Here is a 16,345-nt window from a genome sequence, read left to right as displayed (position 1 = left end):
GGAGAATATTTGGATACGGATAAAGACTTTATGGTTGTTTGAGACCCCTCCCTGATCCCAGTGAACAAATAGGAAGAGGTGAGAAGGGCACCACAGTTTTTTAAGATGTCGAGAATAAGTCAGTTAAAAAACACCAAACTTCGTATTGAATTGTATTTTGATAAGAGTAATATTTCTTTAACTATTTGGGACCCTTTCCTTCTTCCATTGAGGGAGACAGGAAGAGGAGACGGAAGCCCCACACATTAAGTCATACCAAAGAAACCAACTTTAGTAGGGGAGGGTGTTTGAGATGAAAAAATAATTCTATGCTTATTTGAGAACCCTTCAGTGGAAGATGTGGCTAGTGAAGTAGACAATGTGCAACTCGAGACCCCATACACCCAACCTTCGGGTAGTGGTCATATCACCTCTTGTCTGCAACTCCGATTCTCTACCTCCCCGTGGTACTAGCTGGGGTGCGAGCAACCTTAGCGGAGATCGGGTACCCAACCCCGGTGGATGCTTTGGTCGCATGCAGAATGAGTTAGGGGGCTTCGCACGCGTCTGTTCTCCATGTTAGGGGCGGCGTGCGGAGTGCAACAACGTCCTGGTGGTGTTCGGGACCCAAAACAGCAACATCACGACGGTCCTCCTGCGAGATAGTGGGGTTAGCTGCGGGCCTTGCGAGCCTGTGACTACTAAAAAACATAAGCAACGAATAACGAACAAGAAATTTCGGATGGAAATCGGCAAAGACCTACGCGACGAAAAGGGACTAGCGATTGGAAACTTGGAACATGGAACTGCCGATCTCTAAATTTTGTGGGCAGTACCCACGTGCTCTCCAACGAATTGAAGAGCCGCAAATTCGACATCGTAGCGCTGCAGGAGGTATGCTGGAAGGGCTCCACGGTACGAACGTATCCAGATGGTCGTGCCATCTACCAGAGCTGCGGCAACACACACGAGCTTGGAACAGCTTTTATAGTGATGGGAAAGATGCAAAAGCGCGTGATCGGGTGGTGGCCGATCAACTCACGAATGTGCCGGTTGAGAATCAAGGGCCGGTTCTTCAACATCAGCATCATCAACGTGCACAGCCCTCACCTCGGAAGTACCGGTGACGACAAAGACGAATTCTACGCGCAGCTGGAACGTGAATACGACCGTTGCCCAAAACATGATATCAAGATCGTCATCGGGGATTTCAATGCTCAGGTCGGCCAGGAGGAGGAATTTAAACCGACAATTGGAAGGTTCAGCGCGCACCAGCTGACCAACGAAAACGGCCTCAGACTCATTGATTTCGCCGCCTCCAAACGAATGGCCGTACGTAGTACCTTTTTTCAGCACCGCCTCCCACACAAGTACACCTGGAGATCACCGTACCAAACTCAATCACAGATCGACCACGTTTTGATCGACAGCCGGCACTTCTCAGACATCATCGACGTCAGATCCTGTCGGGGCGCCAACATCGAGTCGGACCATTATCTGGTGATGGTGAAGATGCGCCCAAAACTCTCCGTAGTGAACAACACGCGAAACCGGCGCCCGCCGCGATTAAATATCGCGCGACTGAAGCAACCTGAGGTCGCGGCAGACTACGCGCAATCGGTCGAAGCAGCGCTGCCGGCAGAGGGCGAGCTTGACGAAGCCCCTCTCGAGGACTGTTGGGATACCATCAAAACAGCCATCAACAGTGCTGCGGAGAACGTCATCGGTTATGTGGAGCGATCTCGACGGAACGACTGGTTCGACGAGGAGTGTAGGAGGGTGATGGACGAAGAGAATGCCGCGCGGGCGGCAGTAGTGCAAAGAGGCACCCGTCGAAATGTGGAAAATCACCGACAGCGGAAGAGGCAGCGAGTTCGACTTTTCGACTTTTCCAGGAGAAAAAGCGCCGCCTGGAGGAGGAGGAGCTCGAGGAGCTGGAGCAGCTGCATCGTTCCCAAGAAACACGAAAGTTCTATCAGAAACTCAACGCATCCCGCAAAGGCTTCGTGCCGCAAGCCGAAATGTGCCGGGATAAGGACGGGGGTATCCTGACGGACAATCGTGAGGTGATCAAAAGGTGGAAGCAGCACTTCGATGAACACCTGAACGGCGCACATGCAGGAGATCAAGACGGTGGGGAAAGGTACATCGCCGGCGTAGCCAACGACGAAGAGGAGCCACTCCCAACGACGAGTGAAGTTAAGGAAGCCATTCGCCAGCTGAATAGAAACAAGTCGGCTGGTCGCGCAGGGGGCTTCGACAAGGTGATGGTCTATCCTGCATGATGTTCAACGTGGCGCTAGAAGGTGTTATTCGACGAGCGGTGGGCGAAATGCGGGGCACGATTTTCAACAGATCCAGTCAACTTATCTGCTTTGCCGATGACATTGATATAGTCGGCAGATCATCTGCGGCGGTGGAGGAGATCTACCGCAAACTGAAACGCGAAGCAGGAAGGATTGGGTTGATGATTAATACGTCCAAGACGAAGTACATGCTGGCCTTCGGATCCGAGACCGACCGAACCCGCTTGTCCAGTAATAACAAGGTCACGATCGACGGCGACGAGCTGGAGATAGTCGAAGACTTTGTCTATCTCGGCTCACTGGTGACCGCAGACAATGACACCAGCCGTGAGATCCGGAGGCGAATTATCAGCGGAAGTCGTGCCTACTATGGACTCCACAAGCAACTGCGGTCGAGAAGACTTTGCCCTCGCACGAAGTGTAACCTGTATATGACGCTTATTAGACCGGTTGTTCTTTACGGGCACGAGACATGGATATTGCTCGAGGAGGACCTGCGTACACTCGGGGTATTCGAGCGACGAGTGTTAAGAACCATCTTTGGCGGCGTACAGGAGAACGGAGTGTGGAGGCGAAGGATGAACCACGAGCTCGCGCGACTCTACGGCGAACCCAGTATTCAGAAGGTGGTGAAAGCTGGCCGGATACGCTGGGCGGGACATGTTGCGAGAATGCCGGACGACTGTCCTGCAAAACAGGTGTTCGCTACGAATCCGGTAGGAACAAGACGAGCGGGGGCGCAACGAGCGAGGTGGTTAGACCAAGTGGAGCGTGATCTGGCGAACGTGGGGTGCCCGAGAAATTGGAGAACGGTTATCATGGACCGAGTGAATTTTAGGAATTATGTTCGTCAAGTTATGTCGTGAGACGGAATACTATGTAAATAAATAAATAAAATAAAAATCAGTGGAAGATGAAAAGGAAGAAGGAGGGCTCTAATTTTTTTTTGCATAAGTCGAAACTTTTTTAAGCAAATGGGGTCATATTTGTCATTGAAAAGTATGTGAAAGTTAGAATTTTAGACTCTTGTTTTCATTTCAGTGGGGAGAGAAAAAAGGGAAAGGGGTACAACTTTCCTCAAATTTCAGGTCAGGATTTGAGAACAGAAAAGAATATACATAAAAATTAAATTTTATTTTAAAACTGCGACCCAGAGATGGGTCTTGACTCAAACATTCAGTCAGCGAAAATTTTTTTGTAGAGAAATGAATCCTACATTGTTTTTTGAAATTTCAGGGACTAGACAAGATGAAAATTAATGTTGAAAAAATTCGCATTGTCTCTCGGTAAGATTTGAACCCACATCTTGTGAATCTCCGGGGTCCATGTATTAACATTCTACTACAGGAGACAATCAGGCGTATGAAAGTTTTACTGGTCGAGTGTCGATGTCTATCGGAATGAAGGGAATTGTTTTCCCATGTCATCATCATCATTTTCTTTGTCTATTTCTATTCCCATCTCCCATCCCATCCCACTTACGGTATTTGGACTCAAATTTGGACATTTTAAGCACGGCAAGATTTGCATTGCCTTCTCATATACTGCACGAGTTGTCAGTTATGATGAGAAATGATGCGTTTGCCGTTTTTGGATATCCAACCAACCAAATCCTATCAGCCCCTGTCTGATTTATTTTCGGATATAGTCCTTATTTCACTTTGTGAAAAAAATATTGTTCGGTCTTTCAAAAATATATTTTAAGTCTGAAAGTTTTTTTCCTCAAACAAACTAAAGCATGGATCACTACAAATCTGGACGCACTATTTATTTTGCCATAGTGCTCCTAGTTGCCGGATCTGGAATGTTTTGGCAGCACTTTGTAGAGGAATGTTTCTTCTATCAGTGCTGAAAATTTGATTACGATTTGTTTTGTTTCAAAAAAGTTACACGTGATGGAAGCCGCGAGATGAAAATAAATTTTGAACACCCACGTAAAAACCCGACGTGGTCGGGTTCAAAAATCGCGAAATCGTTAAAAAATGTCAAATCAACCGTGTGTAGCGTTCTCAAACGTTTCCGTTAGATGCGTACTATAGATCGGCAGGTTCATACCAAGCGTTATATTTAGTGGACCTAAGAATCAGAAACTGCATTTGAAGGTGTTGAGAACGATCAAGGAAAACACAGGGTAGTCGGACTATGACATTGCCAAGAAATTCAACGCCGACCGGTGCACCGTCAGCAGAATTCGTCTACGCGAAAGAATACGATCCTATCGGACCAGTAAGCAACCAAACCGGACATTGAAGCAGAATTTAGTAGCCAAAGGACGTGCCCGCAAGTTATACAAGAAGATTCCAACGAAGTTCGACGGATGCATCCTCATGGATGACGAAACGTACGTGAAGATGGATTTTGGGCAGCTTTCTGGTCAAAAATTATGTAAAGCCACTGCAGTGGTGCACTGCACGGGTCATGGTGATGTCCCCGGCAACTTCAAATTCGTTTTTGCTGATAAGTGTGCAAGAAAGTGTTTGATCTGGCAAGGTATTTGCAGCTGCGGACAAAAAATTCCGGTTTTTGTGAAAAACAAGACCATGGACTCCAAAATTTACAAGGAGGAATGCCTGAAAAACTTTTTTTTTTTCATACATTAGATCTCACAAAGGACTAGTTAAGTTTTCGTCAGATTTGGCAAGCTGCCACTACAGCAAGGAGGTTCTACAGTGGTATTGGGCCAACGGGTGGATTTTGTCGAAAAGGACATCAACCCACCCAACTGCCCTCAATTCCGCCCTATCGAAAAATTTTGGGCAATTGTCAAGCAGAAGATGAAGAAGAATGGTAGGACGACTCGGGAAGCAACAGAGATGAAAAGATTGTGGAACAAAATGGCCGCTGAGGTCAGCCAATAGGGTGTTCAAACTATAATGAGTGATACTCAACCAAAAGCTCAAAAATTCATCAAAACAACATCGGAATATTTTTTTTATGATTTTTCCTTTAAAGTGCAATAAAAACCCTACATTTCAAGTACAAAACATTTTTATTTCGTTTACATAGCTCCGAGATAGATCCGTTTTAATGCGTCCAGATTTGTAGTGATCCATGCTTTAGAGCTCGGAAATGCAAAACTTTAGTAGCGTTGTGTAGGTTATAAATAGGACTATCTTGCCTTTTTTGATAGATTTTTAAGTTAACGTGTGTTTGAGATATTTACGATTCAAAAAGACTTGGTAAAAATAATTTTGCACAAATTTGCTCCTTTTATGCATTTTGCGCCTCGAAAATTCTTCATTGTTGACTTAAAAGCTCATAAACTGTTGATTTTTTCTGATTTTTTTTTCGGACCAAATGGTTAAGAAGTATTAGGATCCACACGAAGTTCAAACCAACCATCGGAGTGCAACCCTTGGTCTTAAATATGGTAAAAAGTCTATGGTTATTGGGGATAACTGAATGCAGACTCCTTAAATAATGCAAAAAAAAACCATTTCCGGCAGGCAAAAAGTGTTGCCTGACTAGTGGAAATCAAGTAAATAACTAATAATGATCAGTTCCAAAGATCGAAATCTGTGCATCCGGTTTTTACGCAATATGACAGATGTGTTCTGGTGGACAAAAAAAATTTATGTTAAAACCGGATAGAAGATATAAAATTTTTCGAGATGCCTACTCATGAAAATGTTTCAACCAGATTCCAATTGCTTTTTCTAGGTGAGTTTGTGTAAAATATCATGATTTTGCAAAGGTTTTGCTTCTGTGGTTAAAAAAATAAATCAATACATGACTGAAAAAAGTGTGCAAAGATAAAAAAGAGATTTTGTGAAAAAGTTGGAGTATTTCTTGATATCATTGATAAATATTTTATTTAATACTAGCTGATCCCATACGAACTCCGTTTCGCTTTCAACTTGAAATATGTCATGAACAGTTTGGAAAGCCAATTGCCAAGCATTTTCCAGATGCACTTCCGAATTCATTGTTAAGTAATAATTGCCAAATTATTGGTCGATCACTTTGCCTGTCGTCTGCTACTAAATTTGAAAGCAGAAATCCTTTGACCGTGCCAAAAAACCACGTGTATAAATTTCGACTCGATCATTACATAACAACGCAATTATTGCCAAAAAGCTAAACCCCTTTCGGGGGCTCTTATACAATCTTTGATGACTGAAATCCCTTCTCTTCCCTCAAAATTCCCGTGTGCAAATTTTCAAAGCAATCCATTGTATAATAACGTCAATTTTGCTAAAAAACATTGAAAAATTAATTTATATGGACGACCCCTTTTGTCGACCCCTGGCAAACATTTGACATCTGAAATCGGTTGCTCTTCCCTGAAAACTACCGTGTGCAAATTTGCATCACAATCCGATGTAAAATACCGACGATATTGCAAAAATATTGAAAGGTTTATATGGACGACCCCCTTTGCCGGCTCCTTACACGGAATTTAATACCTGAAATTCATTGCTCGTCTCTCAAAACTCTCATGTACAAATTTTCGTCTGAATCCGATGTATAATAACGACAATATCACATCAACAGTGAATAGTTAATATGGACGACCCCTTTGGCCGACCCCTGATTTTAGTTTGGATAAGTGAAATCAGTTGTTTGACCCTTATAACTCCTATGTGCAAATTTTCATCCCAATCCGATGTATGAAAACGTCAATATCACTAAGATACTTAAAATTTAATATGGACGACCCCTTCTGCAGGGCCCTCACACTGAATTTGATACCTCAAATCGATTGCACGTCACTCAAAACTATTGTGTACCAATTTTCATCTGAATCCGATGTATAATAACGGCAATACCGCATTAACAGTGAATAGTTAATATGGACGACCCCTTTGGCTGACCCCTTACACAAAATTTGACACCTGAAATCGATTGCTCGTCTTTCAAAACACTTATGTGCAAATTTTCAACACGATCCGTCAAAAAGTAACGTCAATATCACGAAAACAATATTTGTCTTCTATGGACGACCCCCTTCAGAAGGGGTCATCCGAAAATCTAAAAACATTTTTCATCCTTCCTGGTCCTAATAAGCATCCATGCCAAATTTCAGACCTCTAGCTCTTAAGACGGCTGAGTCTATAGAGGACAAACAAACAAACAAACAAACAAACAAACAAACAAACAAACATACAGAAATTGCTTTTTATATATATAGATTTTCACATTAAATGTCATATCAACACCTTCATTTCCTCCATAGAAAGTTTTTCGATCAAATGAATAGTTTTTAAAATACACACGTTTGTAACTGCCTGGATACTAAATGATCATAGCCTTAGTAGGTTAAGTAATAGATTTTCAAGGATTTTTTTTTCCGAATTTGCATAAAAATATGTGCATCTCTTTACACAATTCGTTTTTTTTTTCAGCTCTCGCCGTAATAATCTATATCGGAAAGCTTCGTAAGATGAACTTACGACTAGTGCTGAAAAAAAAATCACTTTTAGCAACTTGTTGAATAAATAATTATTGAATGAATTAAAAAAAAATGATACTTTAAAGTTAAAATATTCTTCCATCCATCAGGAACAAAAACCTCGAATCCCACGTCTCCGGTTTGCAAACCGACCTGGAAGCCACCAAAGCTGAACTGTACCAAACGAAGGAAAAGCTGGCCCAATCGGTGGCCGAATGTCACCAGCTGCAGGCGGAAATGACCGTGGTAAATCAATTCATCTCGAAGTTTTTGCTGGGCATGGGCCCAAATCGAACGGCCGACCAGGTCAAGCTGGACAAACTGACCTCGGTGCTGGCCGAAAATCGGGACCTGCTGATCGAAATGACCAAGGAGGAAGCGGAAACGATTGATTTGGGTGCGTTCTTGCCCCGGGCCTTGTACGATTTGGTGTCCGAGGTGGACCAGGAAGAGCAGCAGCAGCAGCAACAGCAACAACGACAGCAGGACGATTCAGGAGAACCAACTTCGGAGTCTAGTTTGTCGGGAGAAGAGTTCAGTCAGGTGCAGACCGCCTCACCGGAACAAATCGCTGACAAACTGCCGAAAGTGTGGCGGGTGCTAATTGAACTGGTGAATCATCAGGAACAAGTCGAACCTGTGCCATTTGTGGTAGGTATTTGACCTGGGGTTGTATGGTTTTAGTCAAACGTCATTTGAGTTTATTGTTCTCAATTCAGTCAGACATAACAAGTTGATTAGAAAAACAGAAAAAGGGAACCGGAATAGTTACAATAAAAAAAACTACTCATTAAAAAATACACCCCCACGTCCGACAATTTGCAGCTGAATCAATTCCTCGAGCCATCTAGATCATGTGCTTAATTAGAACGCTTACTAATTTATATCACGTGTTTACCCGCTTTTCTCAGCAGTTGAAAATATTCCCTATCCTGACGCTTTGTGTTTTTCATCCGCAGGAAAACGGAGAAAGTGAAGAATGTCTCAAGTCCGTGCCGACAAAGAATGGATCGAAAACGGTGGTTAGCGTGAGCAAAACCTACCTCAAACTGAAGGTAATTACTTGCATGAATCGTTTGCACCAGGAATACATTTCCTAGAGACGATAAGCAACTCAAGACTGACAGCTGACTAAATGATAATAATATTTATCCACAAGGAATATTTAAAGAATAGGTAGTACCAAGGCAGCCCTGCTCTCGTATTGGTACAGACTGCGACGTCTCAATCACGATAAATTTGGTAATTTACTAGGAAACAGACCTTTTTCGAGATTATTCGAAGGCATGTTATTCGAGAAAGATTTTTGCTCTTCAAATCGGTACTAAAAGGTTGGATTTTCATTTTTTTTCCGTAAAAAGGACTACCGTCAACTGGGGCAACATGCAACAATTTTCAATTTCGGAGGCTTCTAAAAACTTGATGTTCACAGATAATCATACCCCTTATGCATCAAAAGTTTTAAGGTTGATGGGACATCAAATTGGCGTAGTCAGAAAAATTATTGGTTTCTTCAGTTATTTTTAATTTTCTAAAAACATGCGATATTTATCTTCCTCAGAAAATGGGGTAACTTGCAACAAACTTTGTTTTTGATTAAAAATCTGATGAAAACGTATGAAAATGTTTAGTTTTTAATAAATTTTCGATTACTTAAAGATCATTACGCATGAAAACACCAATTGCAGTGATTTTTTGTTTTGTGAAAACCTTTTTTCACATTTTTTTCTGAAAATAAGGGTGCTGCATACATTTAGGGGTAAAACAATACTACTAAAAATTGTAAAAGCCGATCTTAATGAAAAAAAAATAGTTGGATGGAAGAAATTTCAATGTTTACAAACGCGTGATGCAAAGCAATCATATTCCAGCATATGCAAATGAGATTTAAAAGGTGTTTCTTTGATTTGCATTTTGTTGCATTTTACCCCAGGCTGGTAACTGAATTATAAAAATATTTATTTAAAAAAATTGAGTGATTGTTCGAAAAATATTTTTACATTAAGAGTGTTGGTATAGGGTGAGGAAACTAGTATAAAGTTTGTGGGTAATATCATTAAGCCAATCCGTCATACTGGGTAAAGTTTTTTACGGCATCAAAAAACGTTAAAAATTGTGCATTTATTGTTCGATTTTTCAAATTTTATACGAAAATTTAAAACTTCAAAAAACTATCTGAGAATCCAAGAAATTACGTCATCATCATTTTTTAATCATAAAAAGATAACTTTATCACATTACATTAAATTAAAAATTGAATCTGTGTGGTGTTATATAAATGTTGCATCCAACGCCGCTGTTGCATGATGCCCCGTTTGACGGTATCGAAGGAAATTTTGGCTATTTAAGTTGGGAAAATGGTGCATTTTCCCAACTTAAATTTTCAAAGCTTTAGAAGAAGTTCAAAACCCACCATGTAAATGTTCAAGTCAGTGCAGTTTAAGCTTCTTATTACAATAAAATAACCAAAAAGCTTTTTTTTAGCAAAACCATCAACCATCAATAATCGATTGTTAACTCGGTTTACTAAAAAACGCCAGTAAAATATTGTCACTGGCGTTATAGTAAACCAAGTTAACAATCATTAATTGATGTTAGTTGTTCTACATAAGAATTGTATATAGTTTACCGGTTAGAAAAAAATCATGACAATCAGTTGAACACTCAATTACTACCGGCTAGATACTTTTAAAGCTGATTTTATTTCATTTATGCACGTTTTAGTTTCAAGATCACACTGCGTTCAATAATAAAAGTGGAAAATATAAATGAAACAATCTTCAGATGAGGGCACAATTTTCCCGTTTGTTTGGATAACGTGCCGCTTTAAGCTTACCCCTTTTCTGATAAATTTTCGATGCAATTGTTTTTGTGACGTCACAATATAAAATCCAATATGGCTCTTGGTACTATCTTGTTCAAATATTCCTTGATTTATCCATGGCCATTAGGGTGCCCCAAATAACCCGGCTTTTGATAAAGTTTTACGCTGCAGTCTAAAATTGATCCTAAGCCTAGTTCAAATTTGAGGCAGTCTAATGGCCATGGCTTTTTCACTTTATAGATTTTTCTAGACAAAAAACAACTGAAAATTGACTTTAAATTTAAACAGATTTTTACAGGCTGTTTAATCATTATATTACAGTTAGGGTTTTTTTTACACTGATATACGTAGCGCGTTAAAAAAACTGTGCAAAAAAAACCGTGTTTATTTCCAAAAACCGTGTGAAAACCGGGCTAATTCCCAAAAACCGTGTAAGAAACATTGGTGTATAAGGCAAATTCAAAACAAATCAATATTTTAGCTGATTATGCATCGTATCAAAACATTTTTTCACATAGGTTCCTACCGAGGTTTAAAAACAATTGATCCTAGACTTTGAATTTTGTGCTGAATGCCAAAAAGGGGTGGTGCATGCAATCCATTTTGATTCTTGTGATATTTTGCAGGATCATGGAATTAAGAATTTACAATTTTAATCAGAATAAAATGTTCGTGTATAGGAACTCGTTATTTGTTTTGTATTTTCCTCTCTGTTTAAGCAACAGCAAACAAAACGGAGTTCTTTCAAGATCAGTTTATTATATATAAACAAATGCAAGTCAGTTATCAAGAAACAAATTCACTATTATCTTGGAGTTACTAATATTAGAGCTCACACTATGGACAAAAAAGTAAATCTGCTGAGCATGACATCCAGAATATGAAAGGTACAACTGAACTCCTCTTTTCTTATTTTCATCATATTTTTTTATGAAAATTTAGCAACTTGCCGTCTTTTGCATTTTCTGACAGCGTGTAACTTCAAGTTTATGTGCTCCAAAAGTTAGGGCGATACATGAATCCGTAAATGAAATACAAGCATTTTCGTTAGACGAAAAAAATTGTGATATTTTTTAAGTTAAAAAAAGACTTGATCCTTTACTAGAGGAGACTTGATCCTTGATTTAAGGTGCCCTGACCCTAGGCAAAAACCTAACAAAATAAAAAGAGAAAAGTTCTGTTGACTATTTTTCGCCACATTAATCAACATTTCACAGTTTGTCAGTATCCGACAAATAGAATTCTAAAATTTCGTCTACTACCCTAAAGTCATTGCATCCTTTGAGGCGCAATTTTATAGTTTTTATGAAACAACAGTATTATAAGTCCTTTTTAATAGATTATTACATGAACATTAGTTATTGGACAAAAAATAGTAGTTTTATGATGACTTTTTCTTAAAAAAAAAAGAATTTATTATTGCTTTGTTCGAAGTTCATATTATGCTCTCACGATTGATATACTGGAATAAATATTTTTATTTTAAGTTTTTCATGCGAGAAACATTTTAAAGTGATAAAAAAAGATCTTCAAATCATATTTTGTTGAATTTTTGAAACAAAGTTCAATAACTGGAATTTTTTTTAAATTGATGGAGAGAACAGCATTGTTTTTTTGTTCTATTTGGCATATTTTTTTCTCGAATAGGTTTAATATTTGTAAGACATTCCGGTTTCGAGATACAGTGAGCGAAATAAGAATAGCACCACTATGTGTTTTGCTTGTAAAAATATGAATGATTGAAAATTACGAAAATTTTCTTCCACAGTTTGTTCTGAATTGCTTAACGGATAAATCAAGCATAAGTTTACTTTTTTTGGACAAAGCAATTGGCGTTGAAGACCCAAAATGTGAAAAAAGGGTGTGAAATAAGAATAGAACCACTTGAGTTTTTCAACAAAAACAAGATTATTTTTGAAAATTTACTGTGTAAAAGTGAATAATAATGCTTCTACGAATTATTTGAATAGATAACTGCATTTTTAGGAGTTTTCCAGAATTCCAAAGGTTTTCAAAGGTATTAAAAGGGGGTTTTAAGAGATGCTCCTCTAGCGTTGAGGAATTTGATATTTGAGCTGTAATTCTTTTCCAAACTACTTACTTTTTTCATTAAAACGACGTAAAATGATGAAACAAACATTTGAGATTAACTTTGAATCAGAAAAAAATAGGTTGGAAGTAAAAAACTTTGATTTTTTAAAGTAAACCACACTTTTTTCCAGTTTCAAGTCGTAGATGGCAGCACTATATTGCAGTTAAAACCAAATTTGATCTCAATATTGATTTTCCAGGTTTATTTAGGCCCATATTCATCATTTTGAGGTATTTTCGCATCACAGTTTTGTGGAAGGTCACGCTGCAGAAAGCTTTTCCGGATTTGCAAAAGAATCACCAGCACAAAAATGTACAACCGCCAAAATTCTTGCTCATCTCAGCTTCCGATTCAATTGCAAATCATACCAAGAACACTGCTAGCCATCTGGTCCATCAAGTTCCATCGCAAAGTATAACTTTATTCTGATAATCGGTCCAAAAAATTAACTTTTAGTGACCTTTATGCAATTCTTTTTTTTTTGGATTTAGTGATCTTAGAATTTCTAAAGCGTTCACAAGGTACATGTATTTATTTCTTGACCAAAATCATCCAGCACTCCTTAATAAATACCGGATATTTCAAAATGGGCATGAATTTGGTTAAATGGCAAGATAGTGCTGCCATCTATGACTTAAAACTAGAGAAATAGTGTTTGACTATTAAAAAAACATTAGTATTTTTTAATTCCATCCTGCTTTTTGGATTTAAACTCAGCTTCAAATTTATGTTTCATCATTTTGCATCATACTAATGAATGTTAATGAAGAAATAAAGCAGTTTGATAAAGTTTTATAGCTCAAATATCAAATTCCTTAAAGCTAAAGGAGCATCTCTTAAAACCCCCTTTTAATACCTTTGAAAACCTTTGGAATTCTGGAAAACTCCTTAAAATACAGTGATCTATTCAAATAATTCGTAGAACGTTATTATTCACATTTACACAGTAAATTTTTAAAAATAATATTGTTTTTGTTGAAAAACACAAGTGGTGCTATTCTTACTTCGCACCCCTTTTTCACATTTTTGTTTCTCAACGCCAATTGCTACGTCCAAAAAAAGTAAACTTATGCTAGATGTATCCGTTAAATAATTCAGAACAAACTGTGAAAGAAAATTTTCGTTATTTTCAATCATTCATATTTTTACAAGCAAAACACATAGTGGTGCTATTCTTATTTCGCTCACTGTACAGCGAAGGAATCAAGTATCCCCAGGGATCAAGTATCCTCATTCTTCTCTACATATAGTAAGAAATAGGCATTCATAAAGACAAAAAGGAATCTGTAATTGTAAACCAAGAATTTTCATAACCACTGTTGGATTTTTTTTCACCTTCAAGAGCTACCTCAAAATAAACAAGTATTCAACACTTTGTTTTGATAAGTTTTGGAATAGTTTGTTTATTTTTTTAAACGAAATTTTATGAACATTATCTGCAAGTTTTCAAACATTTTTCCTAGGTTCATGTTTTTTTCAATATCTTTTGGTTCATCAAGCATCAGTGTAAAATATGAGATGAATTGCTTAGTTTTGAAATAAGCGATGCGAGTTTCAAATTTGTTTTCAAATTTGTATGGATAAAAAGGTCACATTATTTCAGACAGAAAGTTCGAATGAGCTTGAAATAGAAAAAAAGATTGGGGAATCATAGGCAACTTTTTTCTATGCTCCATAATTTCTTTATTATGAAAGTTAAAATAAAAAAAATGGCATAGTTTTCTATATTTCTAACGTATCATTAGACAATATTTTTTTATAAGTTATTTTCTCCAAGTTTTAAAGTTGACAGAATATTTTTCATGACTCTTTATTTGGCGTAAAAAAAACATCACAGATAGAAAAAATGTATTACAACTTATGAACGTGTATAAATACACCAAAATTAAGGTGGTCCAAGATATCCCACAAAAGATTATTTGCTAATTGGTTGCGTTTGAGTTTGAGTAGTATTCATGAAAAATTCCTTTTTCAGGATCGAGACGGGACGTTGTTTTCTGTCGCTGCGTTTTTTTGTCGTTTTCGTGTCTCGTGGTAGAAAATATGAAGAAACATTAATATGTTATTGTTGATTCTAGTGTAGTATAAATGATTTATGTTTTACTTTAAATTTAAGTTTTGAAGAAAAGTGTGTGTACAGTCCAGTCATTTTTTGAAGAAGTTATTTGCGTGGAATGAAAGGTGTTACGCTCTCGGAACATAGGACGAACCCTAGAATGGTAATCTGCATGCAGACGAGTTGTCACAATGAGCTCCAGTTACCTGATCCGGCTTTTCAGATAAGTGGAATTTATGATTGTTTTTTTCTTTAACATTTGATTGATTTACAGCTATTTGAATAAAAAGCAATGATGGAAAAAAATTTGACGGCTAAACTCTAAGCAGCAAGAGTCGTTTCATTTTCCCAGGCTTGATAGTCATACAAAATTAAATTTCAACCGAACTCGATGGGCGGTCAAAACATGGAAGTTGATTGATACTTGATGAACGGTTGTACTCCATTTACCCGAAAACCATTGCCCAGAATGAAAAATCCCCAGAATTCCAATCGCCAGAAAGAACCATTCCCCAGATTTTTTTTCCCCAGACGAACCATTCCCCAGAAAAATTTCCGCCAGAATGTACCATTTCCCAGACATTTTTTCACCAGAATGAACCATGTAACAGAAATTTTTTCGACAGAAGGACCATTTCCCAGAAAATTGAAAACATTTATCCTAACCAGAAATTAATTATAAAAAAAAGGAATTGTTACAAAAAAAATGGGGTTTCATAACTTTATTCTTTTGCGGCAAGGCCGCAACCAACGAGGATGAAGGGGCTGAGGCGGCACAAAGCCGCCGAAGCTCCCAAATCCGAGGAGGCCGCCGACCCGCCGTCGGAAGCGGCGGCCCTAAGACATTGGTCTAGGTCTGCCGGGGCTTCCTAGGTCTGCGTGAAAACTAGGGGTGATCCCTTAGCCCCGTCCGCCACGCGACAGCGTGAAGGACAAAACGTCTTTCAAGTTTGAACGCGCAGCGTGAGGAGTCGGATACCAAAACGGTTTTTAAAGGACCATGGTAAGCATTGAATCAATTAAAGTACCCAAACCATAAACAAAGCACAATATTGGTTCTAAAATAAATTTAGTTGGAAAATTTCAAAGTCGTAGTTTCATTTAAAAAATCATTTTGAAAAAAATTAATTTCGAATCATATGAAATATTCAAGAATTCATTAGAAAAAAAAACAAATAAAAATACAAGGGAAAAAAATCTGGGATTTGTGCCATTCTGGTAAATGTTCCATTCTGGGGAAAAAATTCTGGGAAATGGTCCATTCTGGGAAAAAAAATTCTGGTAAATGGTGCATTCTGGGGAATTTTTTTCTGGGAAATGGTTCATTCTGGGGTTTGATTTCGGGTATTTGTCATTCTGGGAAAAATTCATTCTGGGCAATGGTTTTCGGGTAAATGGGATACAATCTTGATGAACGATAAGTACTTGTTTCCATCGCATATTAGACCTGATCTATTGTTGTTTCACTCAATAGTGAATTTACTACACCTTTTTTTTACAACTATTGATTATCAATATTTTAACTTATCATTATTTCTGCGGATGGTTGCGGATGGTTGACAGCCAGCTTGCTTAGATGCGGAAGAGTTCTTTTTTATGTTTATGGCCGAGCAACGTGTCTGACGACATGCATGTGAAGTTATTCTAATTTTTGCTTAATCCCTTGTTTATTCGACACAACACAATTTTATCATCA

At 38.3% G+C, this 16,345-nt stretch overlaps 1 protein-coding gene across 1 annotated transcript in view; it reads left to right on the top strand.

Annotated features, from left to right (window-relative positions):
* Nucleotides 1-16,345, top strand: part of LOC129747018 (restin homolog) — a 52,215-nt gene that overhangs the window by 25,853 nt on the left and 10,017 nt on the right. The window contains exons 3-4 of the mRNA XM_055741031.1: nucleotides 7,788-8,328; nucleotides 8,637-8,732. Of these exons, the coding sequence (XP_055597006.1) occupies nucleotides 7,788-8,328; nucleotides 8,637-8,732 (637 nt within the window). The remainder of the gene's footprint in view (nucleotides 1-7,787; nucleotides 8,329-8,636; nucleotides 8,733-16,345) is intronic.

Source organism: Uranotaenia lowii, chromosome 2 (assembly GCF_029784155.1).
Source record: "Uranotaenia lowii strain MFRU-FL chromosome 2, ASM2978415v1, whole genome shotgun sequence".
NCBI classification, from domain to species: domain Eukaryota; kingdom Metazoa; phylum Arthropoda; class Insecta; order Diptera; family Culicidae; genus Uranotaenia; species Uranotaenia lowii.
The sequence above is the reverse complement of the archived record's forward strand: the minus strand, read 5'-3'. Positions and strand labels throughout refer to the sequence as shown.